The sequence below is a fragment of the Passer domesticus genome, chromosome 1 (genome assembly GCF_036417665.1).
Source record: "Passer domesticus isolate bPasDom1 chromosome 1, bPasDom1.hap1, whole genome shotgun sequence".
Lineage (NCBI taxonomy): Eukaryota > Metazoa > Chordata > Aves > Passeriformes > Passeridae > Passer > Passer domesticus.
Genome location: NC_087474.1, coordinates 101,290,211 through 101,317,688, shown reverse-complemented (window position 1 = coordinate 101,317,688; position 27,478 = coordinate 101,290,211). Strand labels below are relative to the sequence as shown.

General features: G+C 41.8%; 1 protein-coding gene across 2 annotated transcripts in view; it reads left to right on the top strand.

Moving 5' to 3' along the window:
• Nucleotides 1-27,478, top strand: part of SCGN (secretagogin, EF-hand calcium binding protein) — a 62,760-nt gene that overhangs the window by 8,849 nt on the left and 26,433 nt on the right. Inside the window, exons 3-11 of one of the 2 annotated variants that reach the window (XM_064431713.1) lie at nucleotides 1,072-1,164; nucleotides 1,728-1,817; nucleotides 2,692-2,748; nucleotides 3,633-3,710; nucleotides 12,151-12,206; nucleotides 13,677-13,722; nucleotides 13,835-13,894; nucleotides 14,775-14,843; nucleotides 16,181-17,090. In XM_064431713.1, the coding sequence (XP_064287783.1) occupies nucleotides 1,072-1,164; nucleotides 1,728-1,817; nucleotides 2,692-2,748; nucleotides 3,633-3,710; nucleotides 12,151-12,206; nucleotides 13,677-13,722; nucleotides 13,835-13,894; nucleotides 14,775-14,843; nucleotides 16,181-16,309 (678 nt within the window). In that variant the 3' untranslated portion in view covers nucleotides 16,310-17,090. Of the gene's footprint in view, nucleotides 1-1,071; nucleotides 1,165-1,727; nucleotides 1,818-2,691; nucleotides 2,749-3,632; nucleotides 3,711-12,150; nucleotides 12,207-13,676; nucleotides 13,723-13,834; nucleotides 13,895-14,774; nucleotides 14,844-16,180; nucleotides 17,091-27,478 lie in introns of those variants that run through there. The other variant, XM_064431720.1, reaches the window with a different exon arrangement.

Genomic DNA, 27,478 nt, shown 5'->3' with positions numbered 1-27,478 from the left:
AAACTGGGTTAGAAGACTCAGGAAGGAATAGCTGCTATCCCACATCCAACTGGCTTAGAGATTATAAAAACTTTGAAGGACTTTTATTCAGGGATTGGGAAGAAGGTAATTTATTGTCTTGTAAAATTTCTACAAAGGTATGCCACAATGCAGTGTGGGTTATCCTTCTCTCTTCCTTCCCAGAGAGGGTCACCTCCCACACAATTGGAAGAGAAGCCAGGATCTGCTCAGTGTGGGTGCTGAGGGTAACGCAGGACTTAATTGCTTGGTAAAGATTAACTAGATGAGCTTCCCAGCCCAGCCACTAAGCTCATATGACCAGAAGCCTTTTCACATGGTGAGGAAATTGTATTTTGTGTAGTCCAATCAGAGTGGTTCTGAACCTCATGGTTTCTGCTAAAGAAACCATGCCTGATGAACCTAAACATTGTATTTCACCTGTCACAGCAATGCCTGTCAAAACACCTAACCTGGCAAGTCTGGAGAACTCCTCACTATGTATAAATCGATTACAGGGCTGAGCAGATACAAGGAGAATGTCAATTGCTTGAAATTCTGTGCTATTAACCCAGAAACACTGACAGGGCTTGGTGCCAGGTCTTAAATCAGCTAACAGGCAATAATCAGCAACAATCTAGCTCCACTGACACCTTTCAAGGCTGATGATCTAATGAACTGCAGAGATGTCATTCAAGGATAAGGATGTCTTCCTGAAAAGCACAAGCTGAAAACAAGCAGGATGTAAACTGCTGTAACACACACTTGAGCAAAACCAAATCCCAATGATATAATGAGAACAGCTGGGTAAAGAAGCAGGTGTCACCTAAATATTTTTGGGCTCCCAAACACTGATCTTCCAACTGAAAGCTTAGTAGCTGCAAGGATATGCATAGGACTTATTTCCAACAATTTATCCATAATGGTGTATCTGTGGGTTTTTAAAAGCATTACCCCCAACTGTAAAAATGCAATGATCCTGGTGATTATTTGTGAGTGAGGAGAGATTTATTCCAGGAGAGTCTTTTGGTGCCCTCAGCAATTTTCATGCGCTTGTTGTTTTCCCCATGGCAGAGCACCATCACAGAAGAAGAAGTTCAGAGGATGAAGGAGCAATTCATGTCTGTTTATGATGTCACCACAGATGGACGCCTGCAAATCCAGGAGGTATCTCTGCCCAACTCCAACCCAGGATTTCTTTTATAGAAGGATGGAGAATTAGAACAGACTTTTTATAGGGTCTGTAGGAATAGGAAAAGGGGTAATGGTTTTAAGCTGAAACGGGGTAGATTAAGAGTAGATTAAGGAAGATTTTTTTTTAATTAGGGTGGTGAAGGACTGGAAGGAGTTGCCCAGGGGGCTGGTTGATGCCCCATCCCTGGAAACATCAAAGGTCAGGTTGGACAGAGCTCTGAACAACCTGATCTACTTGAAGATGTGCCTGCCTATTGCAGGGAAGTTGGATTGGATGACCTTTAAAGGTCCCTTCCAACCCAAACCATTCTGTGATTAAGACCTGTAGCAGACTAGGGATATCTGGAAGATAGAACCTGGGTGCAGAGGAGGTGACTCACAGAGTATTACATTCGCCAGATCCTTCAATCTGGAGTTTATTTCTGAGTTTATTTCCATGCCAAACCTGTATTTCACATATTGAATCAGTAGCTACCCAAGTTTTTTCCTTTCTTTACTTTCATGGTGTGGGTTTTTTAAAATGTTTTTCAATCCAGCTTGCAAATATGATGTTGCCGGATGATGAGAATTTCCTACTGCTTTTCCGACGGGAAACTCCCTTGGACAACAGCGTGGAATTCATGCGGGTCTGTATGTCCACACTGCCTCCTCCCCCTTGCACACCACCAGCACCTTCAGCACCAACCCTTTTGTCCCCTGTACAACACAGCTTGGGAGATAGATGGGTATTGTGGAAGTAAAACACATTCTGAGCTGTTCAGGTAAAGAAGGTTTTACATTATTTACACCAGCAAAACAGAGGTGTGGTATCTAGGACTGCACCAAGGGTACCCAGAGAACTCATTACATTTCACAAACACTCTCAGCCACCTGTCAGTCATGCCACTACAGACAAAATGTCCCCACTCATCAGTTCACCCCTACAGCTCCTCGCCTGCAATACAGTATAGACAAAGACAGCAGAACAGGTACATTTTAAGCACCATTCTATCCTGAAACATTAGACTGTTAGGGCATCTCCATAAGTTTGGTCAACAAGCCCATAGAACTTTTCCCAGTCTTCCTCTGATCTCTTCCCCTAAGTATCCCAGTGGAGAATTTCAGTTTTTCCAAAACCTCATGCAGTTACTTTTATTTCACATACCTTCTGGGGGCTTCTACAGATCAATGGCCTATTGTATATGGCCTTGAGTCAGAGTAATAAAATAAGTTGCGTGTACAAATTAGGTAAGAAATGCATAACAGTATCTTAGTATTGTCTTCCTTTTATAGACAGTGTGTCTGCATTAAACATGTGATAGCAGCATGTAGCATGTATAGCATCCAAGTGTGAGTAAGAGCTATTGTGTGAAAAGTTTATTTAATCTAAAATTAATTAAATGTTGGCTAATGCAACAACTTGCTCATTATGGAAGTTCTGCTTTGAATCTTTACAATCTATCACAGAGCAGATGAGTAACTGCCATATTTGTGTGCTCACATCAATCTATCCCCATTCAGATCTGGCGCAGTTACGATGCTGACAGCAGTGGATTTATTTCAGCTGGTGAACTCAAAGTAAGTTATTCTAACAAATCTCTTTGGGCTTGACCTACAGCTCACTGATATCAATGGGAGCCCTTCCATCGGCTTTACCAATTTGCCGTTTTTTAGTGTGAGTGACAAATGGCATTTCTGGGTTGTTCCTAGGTAGTTTGAGGACTTGTGCCTTCTGGCATGGTCTCAGGGGCCCTGCTGGAGGGAGGATGGTTTGCTGTTGTCCTTGATGTCCTGCTTGCCACTAGCCTTGTCCCATGACCCCAGTTGTCTTGGTGACCTGAGGCACCCAGTGAGCCCCACAAGGCTTTGCACATGTGCTTCTCCCAGCTAAACAGAGCCAAAGCCATTGTGTTTTATTAAGGGAATTTCTTCACAATCTCTTCCTGAACCTGTAGGTTTTCTGAACACTGATTTCTCATTAAAGCTCGGGCTATTGAGGCAAGAGCTTGTTCAGAAACCATAACTCAAACACTTTGAGACAGCAGTCACAAAAGTCCATCCCTGGGCTGCACATCATTTGCTGAAGTCTCAGTGTGTGGCTTCAGCTTGTGTCCCAGCAAAGACATTAGAGGAGGCATGAGTGTTTTACTCAATGCAAATATTTTTATTTGAGATCAATTAGCAAGTATTGCAGGATTAAGTTGTCTTTTGCTTATTTTGTGAGTCCATTAGGACTCACTCCAGTATACCTATTCTGGGAAAATTTAGTTACTTTCTAATTTATTCAAAAAACCACCATGTTTCAGCTAAAAAAAATTGAACTTTGTCAAACTGAAGACACTAGTACTAACCAGGAATGTGAAACTAGATTTGTGTAACCCAGCTGAATTTGAATTTAATTTCTTACTGTTATTTCTTGAATTTCTACTAGAGAGTAAAATTTCTCTCTTTTCTTACTACAGGATTTCCTGCGAGATCTCTTTTTGCAGCATAACAAGATGGTTGCTGAGGTAAAGCTGGAAGAGTATACTGATACTATGGTAAGAAAATATAGAATTAATGTTTTTTAGATCTGAGTACAGCCTAAAATCTCCTTTATGGTCAATGTCTGCAGGACTGTAAAAGCCCTGCAAGGTGCGCAAAAGGTGTGTCAGAGATCCCTGGGGGGAGTTAGCATACACTGCTGCTAACAGTTTCTGGACTGGACATCAGCTGTGAATGCATTTCAAATAGTTTTGCTGAGAGTCAAACTATTTCCTCTGAGAAAAGAGCTCAACACCAAAGCAGGCTGATCTCTAAACCCCTTTAAATGCAGGTGAGGTGCCTCCTTATTCAGGATATGTTCAGCTTCAGGCAGATCTCCAGCTCATTCACTTCCTCCTTCCCTCGCTTCCTCCTAGCAAATCCTTTTACTCTCAAGACATGCAAGTATCTGGATTTTCTGCTCTCAGAGCCCAGCAAGTCTTGCTGGCTCCCTGCTGCTTCCCTGAAAGACTGAGAGGTTGAAAGTTTCAGTTCTCCACCTGGCTTATCACAATATAACTTTTATACTGCAATCAACAACATAGTATTTGGTGTGGGTTCAGCATCAGTCACCTGGATTTCAGAGCAACTTATTATATCTAAACATCTAAAAACATGAAGGGAAAAAATCTACTTTCTGGATGTCATTTTCAAGGGTATAATTTGAATTCCACTAGCAGACATCTATCACTGTAATTTTCTAAATGGTTTTCAGATGGGACTGCGTTGTTTCTTGGCACAAAATCTGTGTTTGTACCTAAAAACCAGCTTGGTATGCAAGCAAACAAGGAGCTGCCTACATATGTTGCAATAACATGTTTTGTATGTGTGATGCATGTGTGCCCAGAAATGTGACCCTTTAGAGCAATGTGAGAAGCTGTACTGTTATGGAAGAGTGTATATTTTGTTTTTCATATTTATAAGACAGTGAAGAGAGAGGAATGCCAGCTGCAGAAATTATTTTCCAACTGGCAGAGTTGGAAAGCAAAAAAAGCCCAGAAGTCACAGATAAGACAAAAATATTTCTGGTAGCATTTGCTGGTAGCAAATATCTTTCATTCTCCTCCATTGAGGTTTCCATCCCTGGGCTTAATCTCTGATCAGGTGCTGGGGAATAGGTGATCTGGAGCTTGTAGACAGTGGGTGGTTCATTTCCTCCAACTAATTTCTCTTCCCTCTAATTTCCCAAGAAAGATCTGTGATTCTGCTACCCCAATGCAGCTAGGTATCAATGCAGCCCACGGCTGAGAGCCAGGAGATCCGGTTTCTATTCCCATGGTTTCTTGTAGAAGGGCTTTGTATCTCCAGAGAGGCAGTTTAATCTCTATGTTGGAAGATAAGATTTGATATGGGAAAAGGGATGCTTTGTATATCTAGGGAAATTTATGATCTGAAATGCAAATCTGGCTCCTGAGGACAAAAGGTTGCCAAGCTGCAATGCCATAAGACTCAGGGATGTTAATGGTGATTAGAAAATGAGAATATGGCAGATGATTAATTTTTACCTTGCAATTCTTTTCTCTAAACTGAAGATCAAGGATGTTTATAAACACATCTAATCCCAAAGCTAAGGCAAGGTGTGAAATTATCACTGGCATAATCTTATCCTGGAATAAAATAGAGGATGTGAATTCTGTATATAACAGCAATTATCCACATGAGCAGTATCCTATAGCATCATATACACTCACAAATGATTGCATAGGAAGTTATCTGAAGTATATATCTGAAGGTAAAATTCCAAGGAGGAAAGAAAGATTCAGCCTTGCATTTGCAGGGCTGGATTAAAGAGGGAAAAGTGACTCAAAGGTTTGATGTCAAGGCCCAGGGTAATGGCAACCCTTCACTTCCTCTCCTTTCCCACATGGAGTGAGGAGCTGCTGCAGTGCAGAGTCCCACTGCCACTGGACTCCACCACCATCACCACTGTTTGGGACAAATGGGTCAGTGGATCATTCATTTTTTCCCTGACTCTGTTATATCTTTGACAACCAGCAGCAGTGATTCCTTTTCTCCAGATTGGGCATACTTACATTACTCTCTCCTTTTGCTTTGCTCCCACCCTTTTATCTTTTTAGAGCACAAAGTCCTTGGGAGCAGGACCTGTTTCTGCTGCACATAGCTACAGGGTCTCGCAGGGTAGCCCATCTATTCAGCTCAGGGCTTTCAAGGGCCAATGTAATTATTTTTCAGTTGAAATAAGCTGTGTCCCAAGAAGCTGTGGAGAAGGTGTATATTCCTGTGGAGACAGATGAACCCATCTGTCTCCACAGGAATATACAGATTTCTGCCCTTTTTCTATACATGCACAGCTGCCTGCACATATCTTAAGCAGCTACTGGTATCCTGAGTGAACCCTAGGGCCTTCTGGAGATAAAGGAGAAAAGGTAAAAATTATAATTTAAAAAAAGCTAGCTAAGGCTTGAGGAAAAAAATTAAGGCAGCATTTTATGGTTCCGTGCTGGGTATTTGCAGTTTGTGAGCAGATATCAACCAACCAGGGCATGTTAAATTCTTGCCCCTTGTGCTGTTATGAATGATCTCATACAACATTAAAAAATGCTGGGAAGAGGGAGACAGTATTTCATTTGGAAAAGATTGGTCATCTCTGGAAAGGAACATCACTTTATCAGGTTGCTTAGCAGCCACTTCTTAAGAGGCTATTCTGTTTCCTTGTGACCTTGGCATCCTTTCTTCAGAGAACACTGGTATAGAACAGGGTTTTGATGAACAAGTGATGAACTCCTATAAAGACAACAGGTAGTGAACACATCGGCATTGCACAAACTCTGTGAGCCTGCTAAATCAAATCTTAAAGAGCACTAAAGCCACTGGGGAAAATCATAGAAGAACACTGCAGTTCTCAAGACTCTTCATGGGGGAATTGAAGTGACAATGCTGTGGTAAGGAAGCCCCTTTGTAGGCATTGTTGTTTTTTCTTCCATGCCTACATAGATACATATTTGTATTAATAATAATGAATTTAGTATGTATTAATAATGATTTACATGCATCCACTTGCAGTTCTTTGAATTTGAAAACAATCTGTAGGTTTGTTGCCTTCTCACAGGCTGTTGGCAGGGAGCAAGTAGCTTGGAGGTTGATGTGAAGCCTAGTATTGCTCTGAACTTCCTGAGAAGAGGCCCCAGGGGTCCTGCAGTGTGTGCTTTGGGAGACAGAGTGAGCATAGCTGAAAATGGATGGAGGGTTTAAATAGCATGGTGAGAATTTTCTGCCTTCCTTAATTAACACAAGCTGGAGAGATGAAGACTGGCCCCCTTGATACTTCATGGTGAGGATACTGTGGATGATGACAGTAGAACAATATTTTCAATCCCTGCCACCTCCCCTCGACCCCCAAGATCAAGCTGTTAGTAGGTTTCTGGGTCCTGGTGAAGTTTCAGCTCAGAAATACCCATCTCACATATGCATTTGACAACAATTTTTAAGAGTGACGGGTTCCATTACCTGTGTATGCACTTAAGCAGAATATTGTAAATGCCAGGATATGAACTAGATTTAAGATATGGTTTCTGATAGTCCGTAGCTTCCCAGATAGCAGGATGTTACTTTTAGTTTGTAATGCAAATGTCTACAAGCTGCATGCAAGGCAAGCTCATTTCTGAGTCAAACTTCAGCAATTTAAGTTGTTTATTCTGCTGAAGGAGTCACACATGCAACACTGACATTCACTTTTTTAATTGACTTATGTTGATAATGTCAGATGGAGCATTATTATATCTCAGTAATATAATGATATAATAATGTCTGAGCACTATTATATCTCAGTAAAATGCAAAGGACAGTTCTAATCCAGCCAGCATGCCATCTTTGCCCATCACAGGTTAATATTCTAGAGAGGCAGTAATGTAAATGCAGTGACTAATAACAAGAATTGGTCATGAACTACAGCATTTAAAAGCTTGTGGATGATGATGATGGGGATGAAATCTTAACCCCAGAGAAGTCAGAATAGATCTTTTCCCCAGCTGTAATGACACCATGGTTTTGCTGGGCTTATTTGCAAACATTCTTCTGGGCACTGAGCTACATGCCCTAGTGCACAAGTCTGCAGCTGAGGGCTCCTCATCTTCTCAGTGCAAAGGGGAAAAGGTTGTCTTTATATTGCTCTTCAAAGAATGTGTGTGTTTGTCATATTGTGGTGCTTCGGTGGCCTTTAGAACACTGGGCTGAGAAAGCAGAAGTATTTCCTTTGCTGAATTAAAAGCTGATGGCAGTTTTGATTTTGCACTTTTAAAAAATGGAGATATAACAACTTTTATTTGCAAACCAAGCTCTTACATATTCTCTGTGTGTCTCAGAGTGCTTCAGAGTACTTTCAAACAAACGGGGTGTGCCCTTGGTGCACTGCCATTAAAATATCAGTGAATTAATTTGTGCAAATACTTTAAAACGTGGGGTAGTTTGACAGTAACGGAAATGCATCATTTTATAAAGCATACTGCTAGATGCAACAGAGCTTTTAGTAAAATTGAGTGCTATTTAAACATGCCAGACCTTGTCCTTAACCACATTGAGATGTTTCATATGAGCCTGGCAGTGTAAATATACCTTTCATGAGAGTAAACTGAAAATCCATCAAATTTAGCATATCGAGATGGTGTGTGAAGGCAAAAGTTTAAATTAGAAACAACCTCATAACCATTTCAATTATCTGCTTCTCCCGTTCTGTATGCTTTGTCATATGGGGTGGATACCCTCTGTCATTCTTTGTGTACTCAGGCACACAATTAGCAGATCAGATCAAACACTCACATGCTTGAAACTTGAAAGTTTGATTAAAAAACATTTCCCCGGGCTGTTCCCCGAGTAATGCAGCACACGACTGCCATGTAGTGGGTATGCATGAGCTCCACTTGTCCCAATAACAGGATTAGGTCTATCTTATTAGCTGTGGTACCTGAACTAATTCAGTGAACACCAGCCCTTCTTCCCTCCATGTTTTCCATATTTCATGTGTTAGTCACTGTGCAAGAATTAGCTTGGCATAGCTCTTCCAGCCAGACTTTTTTTCTTTCTGTTGACTGGTATGGATGATCAAAATATTGCATGTGTTTGATAATTGTATTCAGGGCAGTTGTGGCAGAAAAAGGCCAAACGGATAGAAAACACAAAGGTTCTCTCTTACAGAGATGAGTGAAGGAGGTCAGGGAGGGGAGTTGGTTAGCTGTAAGTAGATGTGGTCAGTCACTGAAATTTCAATATCAAGCTGAAAGATAGGGTACAGGAGGAGAATGTTTCCTTTCATTAAGAAATCCACCAAGGAGTTTGTTACCTCTCTATTAAATGTGTTTTTCTGGATCTGTACTGCTGCAGGAATATTGTTAAGGGCTCAGAAATTGGTATGATTGAAAACCATATGCTCACTAAATTTATAATGAAGCAGAAAGCCTTTCTCATCTAAACCACCATCTCTCATCTAGTCTGTTTCATTAAGAGTGCACAAAATTCTCCCTTGTTATTTGCAACTTCTGAAACCATGAAAATATGCTGCACCCACAAAGCAGAGCAGTTGCAGGGCAGGTGGGACACATGAAGTCCCAAGGAAAGGACAGCCTTGCTGGGATGCTTATTTATTTATTCCCTGGAAAAGAACATGAGGCTGAAGATGTTTCACTGGAAAAGAATCATGAGACTTGTCCCAGGCAAGCGTATGTGAAATGAGAATTGTGCCCCAAGTCTGGCTCTTGGACAGAAAACCACCAGTTCTGTTATGGTTCCCATAAGCTCGTATGGAGATCAGGACATGGTGATCACAGAGTTGAACTTCTCCCAGAAACTGAGTGTTTGCTTTTCTGAGGCATCACAGGGAGAAAAACATATCTGAATTTGAAGGCTAGGCTGAAGCACTGAATTTTAGTCTCAAGACAAGTATTTCTGAGATGCAGCAGAAATGGGAGAAAATAAAACATACTTTCAGGAGCTCAGAAACGTGGAGAATCCATGTGAAGTACTAAGACTATTAAAGGCAGTAAGTTTTAGTATGTTTTGGTAAAGATACTATATTTTTGTATAAACCAAAGACCAGTGCCTTCAGCCAGAGCTGCGCTGACTTGGCAGCAGAGTTCCTGAGAGCTGAGCCCTGTATTTCCCACCAAAAGCTGTCCTTTCCCAGAAAATGCTATTCTGTCTCACCCCACCAGCTGCACTGCTTTGTGGTGACCTACAGAGCATGTGGGTAACTAATGCTCCTTGGTGGCCTAAACCAAGGGGTGGCCAAGGGATTTAGAGTGGCATTTTCAAAAGCACTGAAGTTACTGTAGAGCCCTTATGGAATACCGTAAGGACTATGCTATTCCCACCATCCACATGCTGATACTTTCTCTAGCCAGCTACATAGGGGTGGTCTCCATAAGCTTCCTTTAGGCAGCATATTTTACAGCAATGATGTAAGCTGGATGTAGCAATGTCATCAGTGGTGGAAAGTATACCATAGTGAGGTAGTAGGGGTATTTCTCCTCAAACAACAGACAAAACCAGGTTAGGCATTGTTGACCCATTTGGAGAGAGGCTTTTAAAATGTTATCTGGGCTTATTTATTTCTAGAAAGAATATTAATCATTATCATTTCTGCAGAATAACTCCTTTATCAGCCAAGACCTGAAGGCCTGGGTTTATCTCTCTGATAGCAGTAGGAGGCTGTCATTGCAAGGACATTTCTCCCCTTAGTGGAATCAGCAATGTCAGCTTCTGCTCCCATCCCTTCCTCTAGTCATGTCCCACTGCTGCTCCAGAAGACACCAGGGAAAAGTGCCATATTGCTGTGGGAGACCTAATGGGGCAGGAAGCAGTATGCAAGAAATTAGATCAGCTGGAAGGGAACAGCTTGGACTGATGCAACCAGGGGGATGTCCTCAGGATGGCCTGGCAGCTTTATTTGTCTCCCCAGCTCTAGAGTGAAGGAGGATTCAGAAGTCTTTCCTCTGTGATTTAGTGGCTCTGCACAGAGTAAATGTTTGGCAGAGGGCAGTTAAATGGGAAAATGGCTTTCTTTGTGCCACTGAACATCCACATGGCTCTTGTGATGCCATTTTTCCAAATATCTCAATATGGGCTTTCAATCATTCATAGGACTTTCATGCTGTCTTTCAATGGGAGGAAAAGTGAGCCCATACCAATGCCTCTTCAAAAATTTCACTCAAATCTCACAAGTGTAAAATACTCAGAATAATTAATGGTGTAGAGTCTATTGCAGAATCTCAGTCTAAATGTGCTACAGTAAAGGGTTACCATGGACTTGCTGTCTTTGTTCCCCTTGAGCAATGGGCAGGGAAGAGGCAGCACTGACAAAACACGCAAAATCTCCCTGAGAAATGGCAGATCTCCAGATGCTACTTTTTCTCACATGATTATTAGGCTCTGCCCTGGCTCCACTGCTGACAAGTGCTCAGGATATGCTGCTGGCTCCCATGTGTTCAGGCTATGTCATAGGGGATAATCCTGTCTGTCTGAGCTTTGTCAGATGGGGCTGGTTCAGGCCTTCCTCAGCAGCTGTGCAGTGCACAAAAGATCTGTAGTGAACCAATTACTCTGCACAGCCAGTAAACAAGCAAATGTGATCTATTAAGGTAAGATTAATGCATATTCCTTAGCTGAGTATTTGACAAAGAAAGATAATCTGTCATAGTAAAATATTCATGTTCCCTCCACACTCAATGTGGAATATTTTTTTTCTAGAACTTTGAGCCATGAGATATTCAGGCTTGTAACTCATTAAACATCTCCTACACCTCCTTCTTTGTAACAGTCCATTTTTTGTGCCTTGAAGAGAAATGGAGAACCAAATACCGCAAATAATTTTTTTTTTTTTTGGTGATGGCTCATCAAAATTATGCTATTCAGTAAAAGAAAAGAATAAGTTTTGAATTCACATTTAACCTCTTGATGTTGGTAGCCTGAACCTTCTTCTGAGTCTTAGTCCATTCTAGCAGCAGGCCTTGAGCCAAGTAAGCCCCACAGCTTTACTGGTGTAAAATCCTGACCCGAGTGCTGATTAGAAGGTGACATTTGCACCTCAGCTACTCAGAAGCCACAGCAACAGTCAAAGTTAAGGATGGAGTCCAGGTGGAAGTGTTTAGAAATTTCTTCTTCTTTCTGGCTTTTTTTTTTCCCCAGGACCAGGGCAATGTCAGTATTTAGTTTCTGAAGGTCTTTCCTGCAGACTTGCTTTATCCCCATGTCAGGTGGGAAGGGAGAGGTAGTGGTATTTGATTGCTTTGGGTTGTTGCTGTCAGAAAGCTGGCTGGTTTTGCTGCTCCCTTGTGCCACCCTTGCACTTGGTGCTAACACAGGATGCCATGCTGCCCAGGATTTGGGCAAGCACCCTGAGCAAGCAGAGGGAAGGGCACAGGGCAGAGCAAAATATATATTGCTTTTTTATATATGTGTGTTCTACTTATGGCCCATGTGTTTTATCTCTGTCTTCTTGATTTATAGATGAAAATCTTTGACAAAAACAAAGATGGACGACTGGACCTGAATGACCTGGCAAGGTATGATTTAATAATATTGATGGGATGCTTCAGCTCACAATGGTCAATCCATGCAAGGTGATCCTCTCCCTCTAGGCATGTGCAGTTGAATTCTACCTCCTTTTGAATTAGATCTGCTCTGCTCCCACCTCTCCAATGCATGGTCCCCATTGCAATAATCTGAGAATCTAGAGCCAGGGACAAGAGCAATGCCAGGGTCTGTCTGTACGTCAATGTACTCTGCCATAATCAAAGGTGCTTCCCAGGAGGTGGCAAAGCAACCCATGGCTCTGTTTCTCCAAAAGAAAGATGACAATCCTTTCAACAGGGTTACAGACTTGCATTTATATTTCATCATTATGTGCAGCAGGAATTGCAAAGAACTTTTACAAAATTTTTTCATTTTGAATAATGAAAATTCAAAAAGAGTGTGGCAATGGCAGTAGGAAAGAATTTGGAGGGCCAAGGTGAGATGCTTTTGAATAAAGCTGGGGACTCAGTCATGGGCCTGTGTCTCTTTTCTGTCTCTTTTCTGTCCCTGATACCTCAGAGGCTTTTAGATTATTTTCACTGCCTAGAGATAGAGAGCATGCCTCTCTCTTTAAAACTATGTGCATTGGTTAGATAGGACTTTAAATTTGCAGATACAGTCTTAAAAGGCCAGTTTAGAGGATGAGGGGACAGAGGTCTTGTTTGCCACTGTTACTCTCTGCTTCTAATCCCGACAAATGGCAGCACAAATAACTGCAGTGCATACAGCAGTTCCCTTTGACTGTGAATATAGGAGGACAATCTGTGGCAGGATGGAGAATATCTGAAGGGGGTTGCTGTTACAGTTTTCTCTTAAATACAGTTCCCTTTTGGGAACGAGGCCATCTGAGGATCTCCTTCAGTCTGAAAACATTTCTCAGATTCCAAATCCCTCCATGTGCAGACACAGCTCAGCATGCCCTGTGCCACAGGCTCTAAAAACCTCAGGGTTAACAGAGCAGTTGGAGAGAGAAAAGGTTTTATTAGTGCTTTACAGGCTTTAGGAGATGAAAAGAGAGAAATTCTGCCAGTCTTGGTGCACAGGCCAGTATTACTTTGTCCTTTACTTTTACAGCCACCAAGCCCTCCCTCCAAGAGAGAGCCATAAATCACTTTCTTTAATGCAGCACAGCAACCCAGTTACAAGGAATGATTGTCTGATAACTCTTGCTTCGGAAGCTGACACCCCCTGTTGTGCAGGACCACCAGAAATGCTCTGGGAGAAGCAATGGTGCTAATAGGCACGTCTGTGATGAACCAAAGGGCACCCTCTGTGCCCCATCAGACAGGGAGGAAGGCGTGTGTTCCCACAATAGCCCTCTGTAAATAACCCCACAGGCAATTTTCTCTTTTACAGGCCTTTAATCTAACATCCCTTTGCTTTGCAAACAAGGAGAGTTCAGAATAGGTCATGTGCAGATGATAAAGCGAAAAGATTCTAATTAAAATCTCTCCATTCAGGATTCTGGCACTCCAGGAAAATTTCCTTCTGCAATTCAAGATGGATGTAAGTAGCACTACTTTTTGATACATTCATCCTCTCTCCAGCTAAGATGACCTGGGCCCAAACTTGAAATTTTTGCTTTAATTTTTCATTTGTTTGTCCTCTCTGTATGCAGGCTTGCAGCACAGAAGAAAGGAGGAGAGATTTTGAGAAGATCTTTGCACACTACGATGTTGTGAGTCCCATGAGTCAGTTCATTGCCTTGCAGTTTGTAAATTACAGAGTTAGCATGTACTGCTGAGACTTCTTCCTCCTGCTGGGTGCTGCTGGAGTCACTGAGGAGCAGCAGTTGTGCCCAAGCCCATGGCCCATGAGCCCAGATGCCAGACTGAGAGGAGTAAAGTAGGGACAGAGAGGAGCAATGCTCAGAGATCTTGTGTCAAGGACCCATTTTGACTTTCTCCATTGCCATGGCCATTGCTGCTGCATTAGCAGTTTTCCTGCAGGAGATGCAAGGGAAGAAGAGGAGGTGGTGGCTTTAGCGCTCATAGTCTCTGGGAGTTCAGGACCTGCATCAGCACCATGTTGAAAAATAAACCCCCTTCCCATACAAAATCCATGGTTGTTTAGGGAGTCTGGCTCAGGACAGACGTAACCATTTAACTGCCTGTTAGATATCAGCAATTCAGTGCTGCTTCTGGCAGTCACAACTCCCTCAGGGTGGTGGGAGACATTGCTCCCACTTGGTGGGAAGAGATGGTTTGGGAAAAACAATGGGATATTAGATATTAGATATTGGGAAGAAATTTTTTACTGTGAAGGTCTTGAAGTGCTGAAACAGGTTTGCCCAGAGAAGCTGTGGATTTCCCAGCCCTGAAAGTGTTCGAGGCCAGGTTGGATGGGGCTTTGAGCAACTTGGGTTGGTGGAAGCTGTCTCTGACCATGGTGGAATGATTGGAATTGGATGATCTTTAATGTCCCTTCCAACCCAAACCATTTTTTGATTCTGTGAACTTTATACTAGAAAGCTTGGTGACAAGGTATTGGTACTCACCAGTAAACACTGTAGTGGTTTTGACTCACTTGGGAGTTTTGATGTCTATTCCTTCTTTCAGAGTAAAACAGGAGCGCTTGAAGGCCCAGAAGTGGATGGGTTTGTCAAAGACATGATGGAATTGGTCAAGGTATTCATGGCTCTGTTTATTAATACTCTGTGTTTCTTAAAGATCAGTGCTTTTGGAGAAGCTATGTACACAGAGACAGTAGTAAGAACATAGAGAAAAATTTTAGTTTGATCATCAGCAGAAAGCAATGTCACCATCTCAGTATGTATACTGTAAAACATTTCACCATATCACAGAAATTCAGGCTCACAAATTAATACAGCTTCCCTCAGGAACTCTGTTTTTAAAAGGTCCATTCTAGTTCATACTTTGAATTAGGCAGGCATTACAGCATGACATGATATGGATGGGTCATCACAATTTCTTTCTTCTGTTTTCCTTGTGAATGTGTTTCTTACCAGAATGACCTCATGGTTCATTAGGGCTACAATTGAAAATTACTTGAGGTCTGTCTGCAATCAAGAGTGCCATACCCAGTGTGTCTCTTCAGCTCCTGAAGGACAGAAGAGACTGTCTTCATTGGATTATCTCAAGTTTCCAGATGCAGTCCAAGCTAGAGCTTTTGACCTAAACAGAATCTGATCTTTAGCTTCCTCTGAGCCTGAACCATTGCATTTCCACACAATGTGGGATATCTGTGCTGCCACATCCATTCAGAAGAAAGCAGAGAATGGCAGCTGTGTGCTGATGGCTGTGTGTGTGTGTTCTGGCCATGCAGTGCACAGGGAAGGGTGTGGGGATGGGCAGGAGGCTGGATTTGTGTGGCTGTGTGTGAGTGTGTGTAAAGAAAGGAAATTTGTACTTTGCATAAGGGCCTTCATCAGCACTGCCCTTGGACACCACAAGCTGTGCATGTGAATTTGATCCCCTCCTGAGAATGTGGGAAGCAGAGCAAGCAGTACAGCATTAGGACCATACAGAAACTGTGTAACCTGTAAAATGTCTTCAACATGGACTTGATCCACAAAAGGTATTTTTTCATTGCTGACTAGCCTGTAAAAGGCTAGCAGTAAGCTGACGGTGATGTCACATTAGTCCTTGCACAGCAGGTTTGAGAGAGGAAGCCAGATGAAAGCACAGGTCTGGTAGAGCAGGGATCTGTATTGCACAACTTTCTGAAGTTTTCTTTTATATGGATCAGATACTGATGGCCTTGACTGAGCACAAAAGTCATGGTGTATTTCCATACAGTCACTTACAGTTCCATGCACCTTCTGCTTCTTCAGGGCACCCTTTCCCCATCTTCTCTTCGCTTCCCCATGACATATGAGATGTGGGGCCTTTTGGTCACTCTTCCTTGGGTGGATCTCCCAGTTGCTGCATGGTGGGCTGCTTTACTAGCTGGGGAAATCCAAAGTAATTTTCTCTCTCAGCATTCTTTTTCTCTTTATCTGCAGCCCAGCATTAGTGGGGTAGACCTGGACAAGTTCCGCCAGATCCTGCTCAACCACTGCGATGTGAACAAGGATGGGAAAATTCAGAAATCTGAACTAGCTTTGTGTCTCGGGCTGAAAATTAACCAATAGCTGGGAAATTGCTTGTGGTTGTGTTTCCCTTTAAAGATTTGCCGGCTGCTCCTCGTAGAAGTGTGTTCTGTGCTGCTGTGGGAGTGGTGGGGAGCTGAGGCACCATGCTGCCAGGCTGGAGAGTAGGATTTGCACGGCGGCCTCCTCATTCCACCAACTCCTTTGTGATGTTCACTTGCTGCTGCCTCTTTTGGGTCCCCTTAGAAATGTCTTGCCACCAGCAGATGAGCTGCTCAGAGGACAGGTTGCTGTTATTCTGCCCTCATGAAACACTGCCCTGCCCATTCTCCTAGGATAGGAACAAGCATCTCCTCAAAAACACCCGCTCAGTGCAGCTACTAGATGTTTCTGATGGTCACTTTGTATGTTGAAGTCATTACTTTGGTGAACATTGTGTCTTGTGCATTTAAAATATTGGATGGATGACAGTGTATTTGTGCAGAAATAAAATGGCAATTACAGAAATTCAGTAACATCAAAGTTGTGTTATGTACAGAAAGCCATCTGCCACAGGCTGGCAGACTGTACACAGCAGCCTTTTATGAAACATGCATCAAATGGCAAGAGGTTTTGTGATGCCTATCAGTTGTGGGGTTTAAATCTGCAATGAAACGTGGTAGATCCTTCCCGTGGGGAAACCACACACACCATGTGTGGTTTGTGTGTCACCCTCAGGATGAAGCCACAGAGTAACATCACTTCTGGAGGACACTTCACTTCTGACCCAAACTGAAATAACCTAGAAGGTTTCAATAAACTGGAAAATTGAATGAGAGCAAAACTCCTACACATGCTTGTTTTTCTTGTCAAATCTGTTAGAGTTGGTGGATACTTGTAACCCTTATTGAACCTAAAGCTTCCTATCACTCCTGGACCATGAGTGTAGTCCCAGAGCTCAATGGCAACAGCATCCTTTGTGCCACATATTTCCCTATTCCAAAGGCTTTGTCTGAATATTCAGGAAGTGTCATGCCTACATTATCATGCCCAAATAGTTTTTTCTTCATTTCCCAAGAGAAAATTGTGGAGGAGGGGTTATTGGCAAAAATTCCTCACATTTCACAATTTCTGTCTCCTACATGTGACAGACCCACGCTTGACACTACTAGGGCCTTTCTGGTTATGTTTTTTGCACCAGGAAGCACAATGAAACATTCCCATTATATTGTTTTGTAAAAATTAATCAGAGATTGCCTTCAATCAACATGAATAGAGGTGTAAATATGGATTACATAAAGCTCTTAAAAACATATTCAATTTATGCTTATTTTCTATTTTTATTGATGATAATCTCACAGACCAAATAAGTGCTAAATGCTTGTTTAACCCCAGCACAGAGCTAGGCCTTTAAATTCTGAAACTGCTTTTTATCACCCTGGCAGCAACACAAATCACAACCACAATAACAGAGTTTTACAATGGTCCAAAAAAACCATAAACAAGGAATCAGGCCTTAGCATTAACTCCTCAAGCCAGCAGGTTGCAGTTTTACTCGTGGATGCTCACACATCTCTAAGGAAAGAGCTGTGGTTAGGAGTGCAGGACCACCAGCAGAGAAATCCCCCACACTGCTGTTTATCAGACGTGCTTTTTATCACAGTCTTTGAACAGCTTGTAACAAATCCAGCAGAGTAAAACAACTTGTTTTATTGTACCTCAAATAGGATGGAGGATGTGACTGATCAGCATAAAGAGTTATACCTTTAAGTATATTCTTCTTTTCTCTCTCTTCCTTCAGTCTATGTAATTCTAATTGTTATTCTTCTTTTCTTAAACTACAGTTTTTATTCATTTGGACATGGGAGATATTTATGTACCATTCCCTTTGATATATTTCCATATACAGATGTAGGGTCTTTTTTCTCTTTGTATTTCCCAGTGATGGCAGGTCTATTTTTTCCCCCTCTGTTTCATCCTACTCATATCAGTAGAACTGTTTCTTATTTATTGAAGTGTAAATTGAAGCATATCCTGTCCTGCCTCACCAAAACTACAGCAACTCTTAACCTAAAGAAAATATTTATTTTTAAAGAATAGATACAACCACAGTCTCATTTCAAGAATTACAAAACACTTCGTCTTTATTAAAACCCTGTGCTTTTCACATCCTCTACAGTTAATAGTTTTTATTCAACAGACACTGAGCAGTAATGAATTTGTGATGTCAGTGTCACAATGTACTTTGCTTCTTTTGTAAAGTCTGGGACTTATTTTTTTATAATACTGATTTTGACACAGACTTCACACTAGTTTTACTAGCTTTTAATAAGTGAGTGCCTAGGCTCCAGTGAGTTTAAAAGAGCATTTTACAAAACATTAGCAAGAAGTAATTTGTAATCAGAGATTAAAAGGTTATATATAGAACTCAGAGAATGAGGTTTTATTTTTTTTTTTAGTTAGTTAGTTTTCCATTTCCCACAAGAGTTTGTTTTTTTATTGTGTCCTGGCCAGAAACCAGAGAGCAGGAAGACAGACCCACCTGCTGTCTTTTTGCAAGGACCATAAGAAAGCACCGTATCCCAGTGGGACTACAGCCTCAGTGAGCTGCAGATCCCCTCTAAGCAAAACAGAATGTGAGGTGCAGTGGAATTTGAGCCCGCATTGCAAAGGTCAGTGAGGCAATCACTAGTGAGACATCATTTTATTAACCTGTAGCCTCTGAAAGTCAACATTAAGGCAGGACACAGACATTTTGAGACTTCTTGCAGACTTCTTGCTCTGTTCCTTGCAAAGCTTTTTTTTTTGTTTTGCTTTTTTATTTTTTTAATTTATTTTCACTTCAATAATAAATTATCTACCAAGTCCTTTGGTCTGAGACTCTGGTAATATCAACCTTTTAGGTTCCTGTAGATTTAAAGCTGGGCAATGCATCTGATAAATGATCTGATTTTCATTTTGCAAATTTGAAGGGTACTTCTGTGTACTCCTATGTACAAAATACAATATAATATTTCACATTTAAAGGGTTACAGAAAAAATACTTGTTTTGCATTAGATATATGAAAGCAGCAACAATTTCTGTGGTTATCACTCAGTTTTTAGGAGGCTACATCGTCATAACTAGTACTTGAAATCAGAAAGTGAATTTGAAAACATAGTTTTCCCTTGGTATTTTCATGGTTTTCCATTATTTTGAAACCCAACACACTCTTTGCTTGTTCCAAACCATCATCATGGGGATTTGCCACTGGAGGCCTTCGTTTTCCTGAGTCAGCCTCACAACCCCAATGGCTCGTGTGCCAGTTGTGCCTTGGGCTGTGCAATTTTCCCCCAAGAAAATGAACCCGTGTATACATGCTTACCTCATTCCCCAGTGAGAACACATTCCAGCAATCTCACATCGCTGACACACAAATTGGAAACAAATTAGATGTTTAGGAACTATAGCATTTAAATTTCATCAGTGCTTTATTTTCAGATTTTCAAAAAATAATTATCTCTCTTTGTTCTCACAATTTTGCTTTAAATAACAAGTGTGAATCTGCCTGCACATCCTACAAAAACTGCTCTTTATTCAAACTGAAAGCTTAGAATTGAGCATCAGTCCAAAAGAGGGGTTCAGAGCAAAGGAAACCAGCACAGTACTTTGATTAATCTCCTTTTCTGTTTGTCTGGTAAGAGAATAGTGTCAATATTAATGAAAACAATTGTGATTAACACAGCAAGACTATCAGAGAATCTTCCGCTGTGTTATAATAGGAACCCATCACTAGAAACACTTTAATTACAGCTATTATCTCTTGAAATGTCTGAGTAACTCTTAAAATTAATCTGATTTGAAATAGAAAGTTTCCATTATGTAGTGAGATGTTAAACAGGGTCTTGCTGTGTAATTACATGGGGTAAAGTAACTATGAAAGTGGATTTTATATGAGGGCTACACTGACAGCTGATGAAAAGACCTCATTTTGTGGCACCTGTATTTTCATTATTTCCATGGAGAATAGAGCCTCATTTTAAGTAACATTTTCACATGGGAAAAGGGGAGTAAAGAATGCAGTTATGACCACTATGAGAAAAAATAAGGGAACTGTTTGTTAATGCCAAGAGACATCTACAAGGAGCTCCAACTGGGTCCCAGAGGTAAAAACATTTCCCTGTCCTCTCTTTCAGAGCTTGAAATCACTGATTTTAACAAACTTGTTCCATGGTAATGCATCCTGCTTGCTGCCTGCCATATGCTTAGCCTTTACGCTGGCTTCAAGCATTTCAATTTACTTCTTCCAAGTTGTTTTCATCCATAAACATACACCCTGCAGGTGTGCTGGACACCTTGCATAGATGATGACAGAACCAGAGTGGATGTCTCTGCCCAGAAAAAATGTTCAGTGCAGTAGGACACACAGTGTGGACAAATGTTCAGGCTGCATCTCTGACATCTGGCATCTCTTTAGATGAGCTGTTTCAGGAAAAAAAATTCGTTTGAGTGGATTTTAGGGAGGCACCACAGCCCATGAGAGATAATATCATTACGCAACGTGTCTGGAGAATGGGTGTCTGCTCCAGGCTCAGAGAGACCTGGTTTGGGGTTTCTGCTCTCCCCAGCATCGTGGCTGTGAAACTGAAATGTTTTCAACCTGCTCAGTCTTACCAGGAGAGGGCTTCTGTTGTGGATGATGAAAGCACATAACCACTATTTCAAAGGAGTCATTTTAGTTTGAAAGTGTAATTTCAAGGAACACACTCATTATAACAGCTCTCATGTTCCCACCAGAGGAGAGCTGACAGTTCCAGTGCCCACATGCAGTGTGAGGGACTCCACGGGTTGCACTTTACTCTGAACCTGGTCAGCCTTTTGAAGTCTTCCTGCACTGCACCCTGGATTCAAAACCCAGGGAAGGATCTCCAGAGGAAATACAGGGAATTTAAGCCCTAAATTTATTTTCAATTCAGCTGTGACCTGCATCCCTGCACGTAATGTTTGTTCCATCTCTTCCATGGTTCTGTTTTGTAATCAACATTAGAATGTAAAGAGAGAGAAAAGGGTCACTGCTGACATGGTGTGAAGAAATCACCCTTCCTGCATCTCTCTGTGAGGTGGCAGATAGGCTTTAGTGACAGAAGCTGCATGGGGCAGCCACGAGCTGCTTCCCCTAGCTGCTGCCAGCCTGCAGAGCTCCCTTAGCTCCAATAGAGTAAGACCAGCTGAGGATGGCAGGAGAAATGGCTGTGGCTCTGTTTCCAGACATAGCCTAAAGCTTTTAAATATGAAGGCTTCTAACTTAAATAGTGTCTATGGTATGAAGTGGCAGCATGAAGGCTTGTGCAGGTTGATGCCTCAGTGAAATACCTCTTGTTCTTTTGTCTGTTTTACACAGATAGAGGGCTGTTACAGAGTTGTTAAGGGACTTCTAGCAGCTGGTAGAGCTAAGGAGAACACATTCTCAGTTTTTGATTCCCTGCCAAGTCTCATGTAAAATATTACTCCCAATGCCTCATAGAGAGGAGGATAGAGATGTACTCAGCAGTCTTGTTTAGGTGGCTGTTTGAATACATTCCTGTCATCTGTCACTTTGGCCAATATGTCTTTACTTTGATGGTGTGAACAAGAAGTTTTCATTTATTATTGATAATATGTAGGAAAGGGGTTCATTTGTCCAGCATATTAAAATTAGGAGTCAGGAGACTGCAGGGGTGTTCTGTGCCAGGGTCAAGGAGAAGCCTGGAAAAAATTTGGTTTTAGATGAGGATCCAGGTGGCAGCTGGGTGGCAGTGCTTGGAGGAACGTAGAATCTCTTGTTTTTAGATGAGCCTTGATTTAACTGAGAGACAGAGCAAGGACAGGTGGTTGCTGCAGATTAGGGGAAGATCAGTGCCTTTTCAGGCACACTGACCAGATCATTAGGAAACCCACAAATGTACATGAAATTCAGGCCAACCCATTCTTTTTTCAGTTCCTCCTGCAAGCAGAGAAAACACACATGATGGCTCAGATGCAAATACACAGAGTGTGCCAAGGTGCCACAATAACTTGATGTTTTTGCCTAAGACCTAATTAATGAGATCATCAAAGGCAACTCTTTCTGTCTTCCTGATTAGTAAATGTGCATAGGAGCATGGACATGAGGCTGGGGCACTTTCTGATCACTAAACTGAGAGCGATCTGCTTGGGTTCAGGCTGTGTAGGAGATTCTAAACAAATCAATAGATACTTTCTATCTAGACATTTATCATAAGGCACAAAATGCTAATATAGGTGGCATGTTACAAGGACCTTAAATGATTGATATAATGACAAGTTGGCATTTAAGAGATTCATTCTAGAATTTCTTTAACCATCTCTGTCTAATACATCTCTGTCTTTACAGTAAGGATTTCTTTTCATGTCTAAACAATGGAAGATTCTATGGGCTTGCCATTAATGATGTTCAGAAAGATGTCTTGAAGTTTTTAAGAACTAGAAATTGCCTGATGTTAAAGGGTCTTGTCGGTGTTATTTTTAGGTTCCAGTAAATTATCATGCATGCTCTGCCTTCTGACTTTCTGACTAAGAAATTTAGCATACGTTTGCCCTGGCCACCACTTCCACTCTCTGGCTGACAGGATCCCAAAGTGCTGTTGCCAACACAGGGCATGAATCAGGCCACACCAGACTGAGCAGCTGGCTTTAAAGCTGTAAAATCTCTAGTTTTTTCTTCTCTCATTGCCTTCTGCATCTTTGCCTTGTTTTTCCTTTTTAAAGGAACCTGTCTTCTGTTTCTGAAGCCTCTTGGCTACCACATGCACAAGCTTTGCTCTTCCTTGATTTACTGTTCTGGGAGACAGAGAAGTCCAGTTAGGTAGGTGGAAAGAAGAAAAGAAAGGTGAGAGTATGCCAGTTCAAGGCAGAGGGATATGCCATGCCATCACCAAACATGCATCCTTGCCTGAATTCACACCCTCAGGCACCTGAGTCACGAACTGCAGTTCTTCCCCTGTACTGAGGAGATGTCTCAGAGCTGCTGAGATGTTGGGTAAAATCTCACCAAGCTGCCATCAGAGCTCGAGCTCAATGAAGCAGGGAGCTGTATGGCTTTTCAGTCCAACAGAGAGGGGCGTGAGGGATGGCATCAAGCACACTCCTGACAGATGCCTGAGGCTTTCCCCTCAACTTCTTTCCACTGCCTTTGAGGTTGCTGGTGCTGGGGCTGTCCTCTTTTGCAACCTTAAGTATATATTCTGTTGGTCATGTTCTTAGTTTTTAAAAGTCCTCCTGATCCTGCTGGGTCTTTGGAAGCAGGAATGGAAGTTGCTTGGACTCAGTCATGGGAAAAAACATTGCTGAGGCTACTTCCTCACCACATGAGATCCCCAAAAGCTATGTGTGAGGAGCTGCAGCACACGAGCTGAGGAAATTCTGTATACCTCTGGCATTTCAAAGCAATCCAGGGAAAATGCTCCAAGAGTGGGGAAGGCATTGCCTCTCAGCTGGAGAGTATTTGGAAAGGAAGATGCAAAATGCGTCATCCCAAAGTACAGAGTCCCCAAGGGCTGCCTGGAAAGATGCTGTGGCCCCAGCTGGAGCAGGTAGCTGAGGAGCCAAAAATCCCTGGCATCTGCCACACAGCTTTTCTGTAATACATTTCCTTACATCCAGTACCTTACAGAGGAGCACCAGTAGTACACAACTGATGGCCCAACACCAAAACCCTTCAAAGTGAGGAGACAGCTCACATCAGTGGGATATTTATCCTTTCTTGAACTTCAAGATTTCCCCTGCATTTTATTTCTTTCCATTAAAATGGCAGCAAAAATTCATTCACAACAAATCTATTTGTTGATGACAATTTTTGCCATTCATCATATAATAATCTAGGCTGGAAAAGACCTTTCAGATTTCAAGTCAAACTGCAGCTTTTAATCAAAAAACCCCATTACAATTCATCTCTAATGCCATAGCAAACATCACTTTGGCACAAGACAATGTCAGTAATTTTCCCAAAGTGATAAATTAGGGAAGGAAGTAAAAACTGAGACAAAGTCTTGTAATTTTGTGGAGACGTTTTAGTGCCAATAGGCAGCACTGAGGCAATGCTGTTGTATGTAGCCCCTCTCCCTGGATCTCACTGTTGGAAGGACATCCCTTGGTCAGGGGCACCTGGCAGGGCTGACAAGCCTTAAAGTGTTTGCAGAGGTTCAGAGCTCCTCTGCTCTTGGGACTTTTTATCACTTTACTTGTCTTGTGCCTGTGCCTGGCAGTGCCTCCAGGTGCTGCTCAGCTGTTGCTTTTCCTTCCCCAGCTACACGATGTCTTTCTTTAGCTTTGCAAATAGGCTTTCCTTGTTTTTCTGATCTCTTCCTGCTCTGCTTAAGGAGTCTTAAATCACTGCATGGCAACTGCGTCTGAGGGGGATTTGGGGTTCAGACTTGGGTTACGTGTGATAACACCTCTTCATGCCAGCCACAGCAGGCTGACAGCAGCATTGCAGGAAATACAGGTTATTTCAGGAAACAGCTTGGGAAAAGGACATCTTGCTTTTTCTGGAGATACTGGGTCTGTCCAGGCTGCTTCACAAGGTAGGATGCACTGGAGGAATCAGCTCCATATGAAATGATGCAGATGGTCCCTGCCAGGCAAGCAGCCACCAAGCAGGGACTCTTCCTAAATGTCACATAAATATCTCAGGTTCACTGATGGCACTGATGGCCAACAGTGTCATCAAGCTGGCTGACTGATCAAAACCACCATTCATCCTTTAGGTAGCACACTTGGACATTTCCCAGGTCAAATCCTGTCCTCATGTCAACACATGCAAGGCCATCAATGTTAACTAAGAAGAAATTCAGCCTCAAGTCAGTAAGGGGCACCACAAACGCAATAGCCTGGACTACAAACTCCCCTCCTGAGCCATTTAAAGCCAACCAGCAGCATAGGAGTTACACAGGCATCCCCACAGGGTGGAGAAGCACTGAGGAGAGATGAGCTCCCTTTCTGTTAACTTGATGGACACTGCTTTTCCTCAGCAGAAATGAATGGTTTAACAAAAACACAGGTCCACAAAACCATGTCATGTGTGGGTAGAAATGGATCTGAAAAGGCTGATGGGTTAGTCAGTGACAAAGATGTTTCTTACCTTAGTGGAAGAATAACAAAAAGAAGTGTCTTGTGTTAGCATCCTCTGTGTGTTATTTTCTGCTGCATAATAATGTATTAGTAAGTTAAAATATAGTATATATCTGTACATCATTTCCTTCAGGAGATTGTCTGGTTTTCCTTGTTTTAAAGACCATTTCAGTAAGGATCAATTTCCCATCACAATGTTGCTTTCTTTTGAGTTTCAGTAGGGAAGGAGTCACACAGTAGCTGTCAGCTCCAAATTTCAGCAGGCTCCTCCATCTCTGATTTGAAGCATCAGCACAGCTAACTTGGTTTTCACAGAAAAATAATAGGAAACTCAGCTGATTTTAACATGTGTAGATAGGCTCCTAAACCACCCAGACATAAAAGACTTCTCACAAATAATTGATGGTGAATAATTGATGTAATTAAAACATCCACTTTTCCTATCCATGAGAGCAGATCATTCATTTCTGATTGCTTCAGCACTTTCTGGGGGATCTTTGATCAGCTCTATAAAGCACACTGTACATTTCCATTTTCTGCTTCAGATAAGTTTTATCGCTGGGCCAAGGGCTTAAGGAATTAATTTAACCTATGAGTCTGTCAGGCTTAGATTTCAGTGTAGGAAGAAATGGAAATCTCTTACATGCCAAAGCCTTCCCTTTAACAGCCATGTAAGTCTGCCTAGGTGCTCTGCTTTGAAAAATGAGCGCATATGAAATGCAGCACTTGGGTGCAGAGATAACAAAGCTCATCACTGGGACAAATGCATCAGATATTTGTTCTTGTTGATTTAACAGTCCTATTAGAGACTTTTAGGCCACACCACTAAATAAGCAGGCATGCATGCACTTGTTTCTGTGAGTCTTATGGCAGTAAAGGGAGTTCTTTGAAAGAGCAGGAAATTAGTGTTTCATTAATTTAAATTGCTGCACATTCCACTTGAGAGTTTTGGTAATAGTACTCAGTGTATCTAGGTGTCAGTTCTTCTAACATTTCTGTAAATTGCAATACTACATCCATATAAACTCATCACAATGCAGAACACCAGCTTTGAAAAATACAACTGGTTTCAAAAAATCATCTTAGTCTGCTTTTTTTGAGTTCTCAGTGTAATTTTCCAGTTGGGACTATTTCACTGTCTTAAAATTCACTTACCACAAACCAATGTGAAAGGCAGACTTCAGTTAGTCTCAAGCATACAAAGAAGGAAAGAACAGAGATCAGTGGTCCATGATCATTCAGCCAGTATTTCCGACTTTCACATTTCTACTGAAAGTTTTGGACAGACTAATATTAAGACAAATTACAGCCTTGGGTTGGCTGCTTTTTTTTTTCTTTTTTTTTCTTTTTTTTTCTTTTTTTTTTAATGTCAGAGCTGTTTTCTTGTCAGTGCAGAATCTATAGGTCTTTTTTGCTGTACATTAACCAACATGACCGGTGTCCATTTTGCACAGTTCATCCTCTGCTTGCTCCTTTCCAAAGGAAGCAAATATGTGTGTAGCATTACAGTGTGGTAGGATTTTGTAATTGAAGTAAAAGACTGCAAGGAAAAGCAGCCCCAGTTCACAGGTTAAATCAGTCCTGTGGATATCTATAACAGATGTGAGCTAATTAAAATTAACATTAAATGAGATTAACTTTAAATGAACTACATTATATTTGAAAATCCACTAGAATTAAATTACACCTCTTTCCTTCCCTTTGTTTTTTTCTATTACTAATATTGCCTTTTAAAGGTCATGTTATTTTCATAAGCCTTTTCGTGAGGTTTGTTGTTTTGCTGGTGTTTCTCAAATCCCACAGTCCAAATGTGCAGCGGTCTGTGCTTGCGTGGTTGAGCCCCCTTGCCCACAGACATGACTCCTCGTGCAAACAAGCATTTGAAACTACAAATTAGAACATTAGATTCAATTGCCTCATGGCATTCAAGGAAATGGCCATACCATGCACAAATTAGAGGTTTTGCCAAAATGAGAGCACAGAACAACACGGAGGAAGATGGGCTGAAAATGCAACTTGCAGAAGCCATGCACACAGCACCCAGGCTGGCTTGTGCAAACTCTTGGACATTTTCTATTTATTGCTGTACCTACAGTGGGCTGCACAGGCATCCTTTTATGATTTCC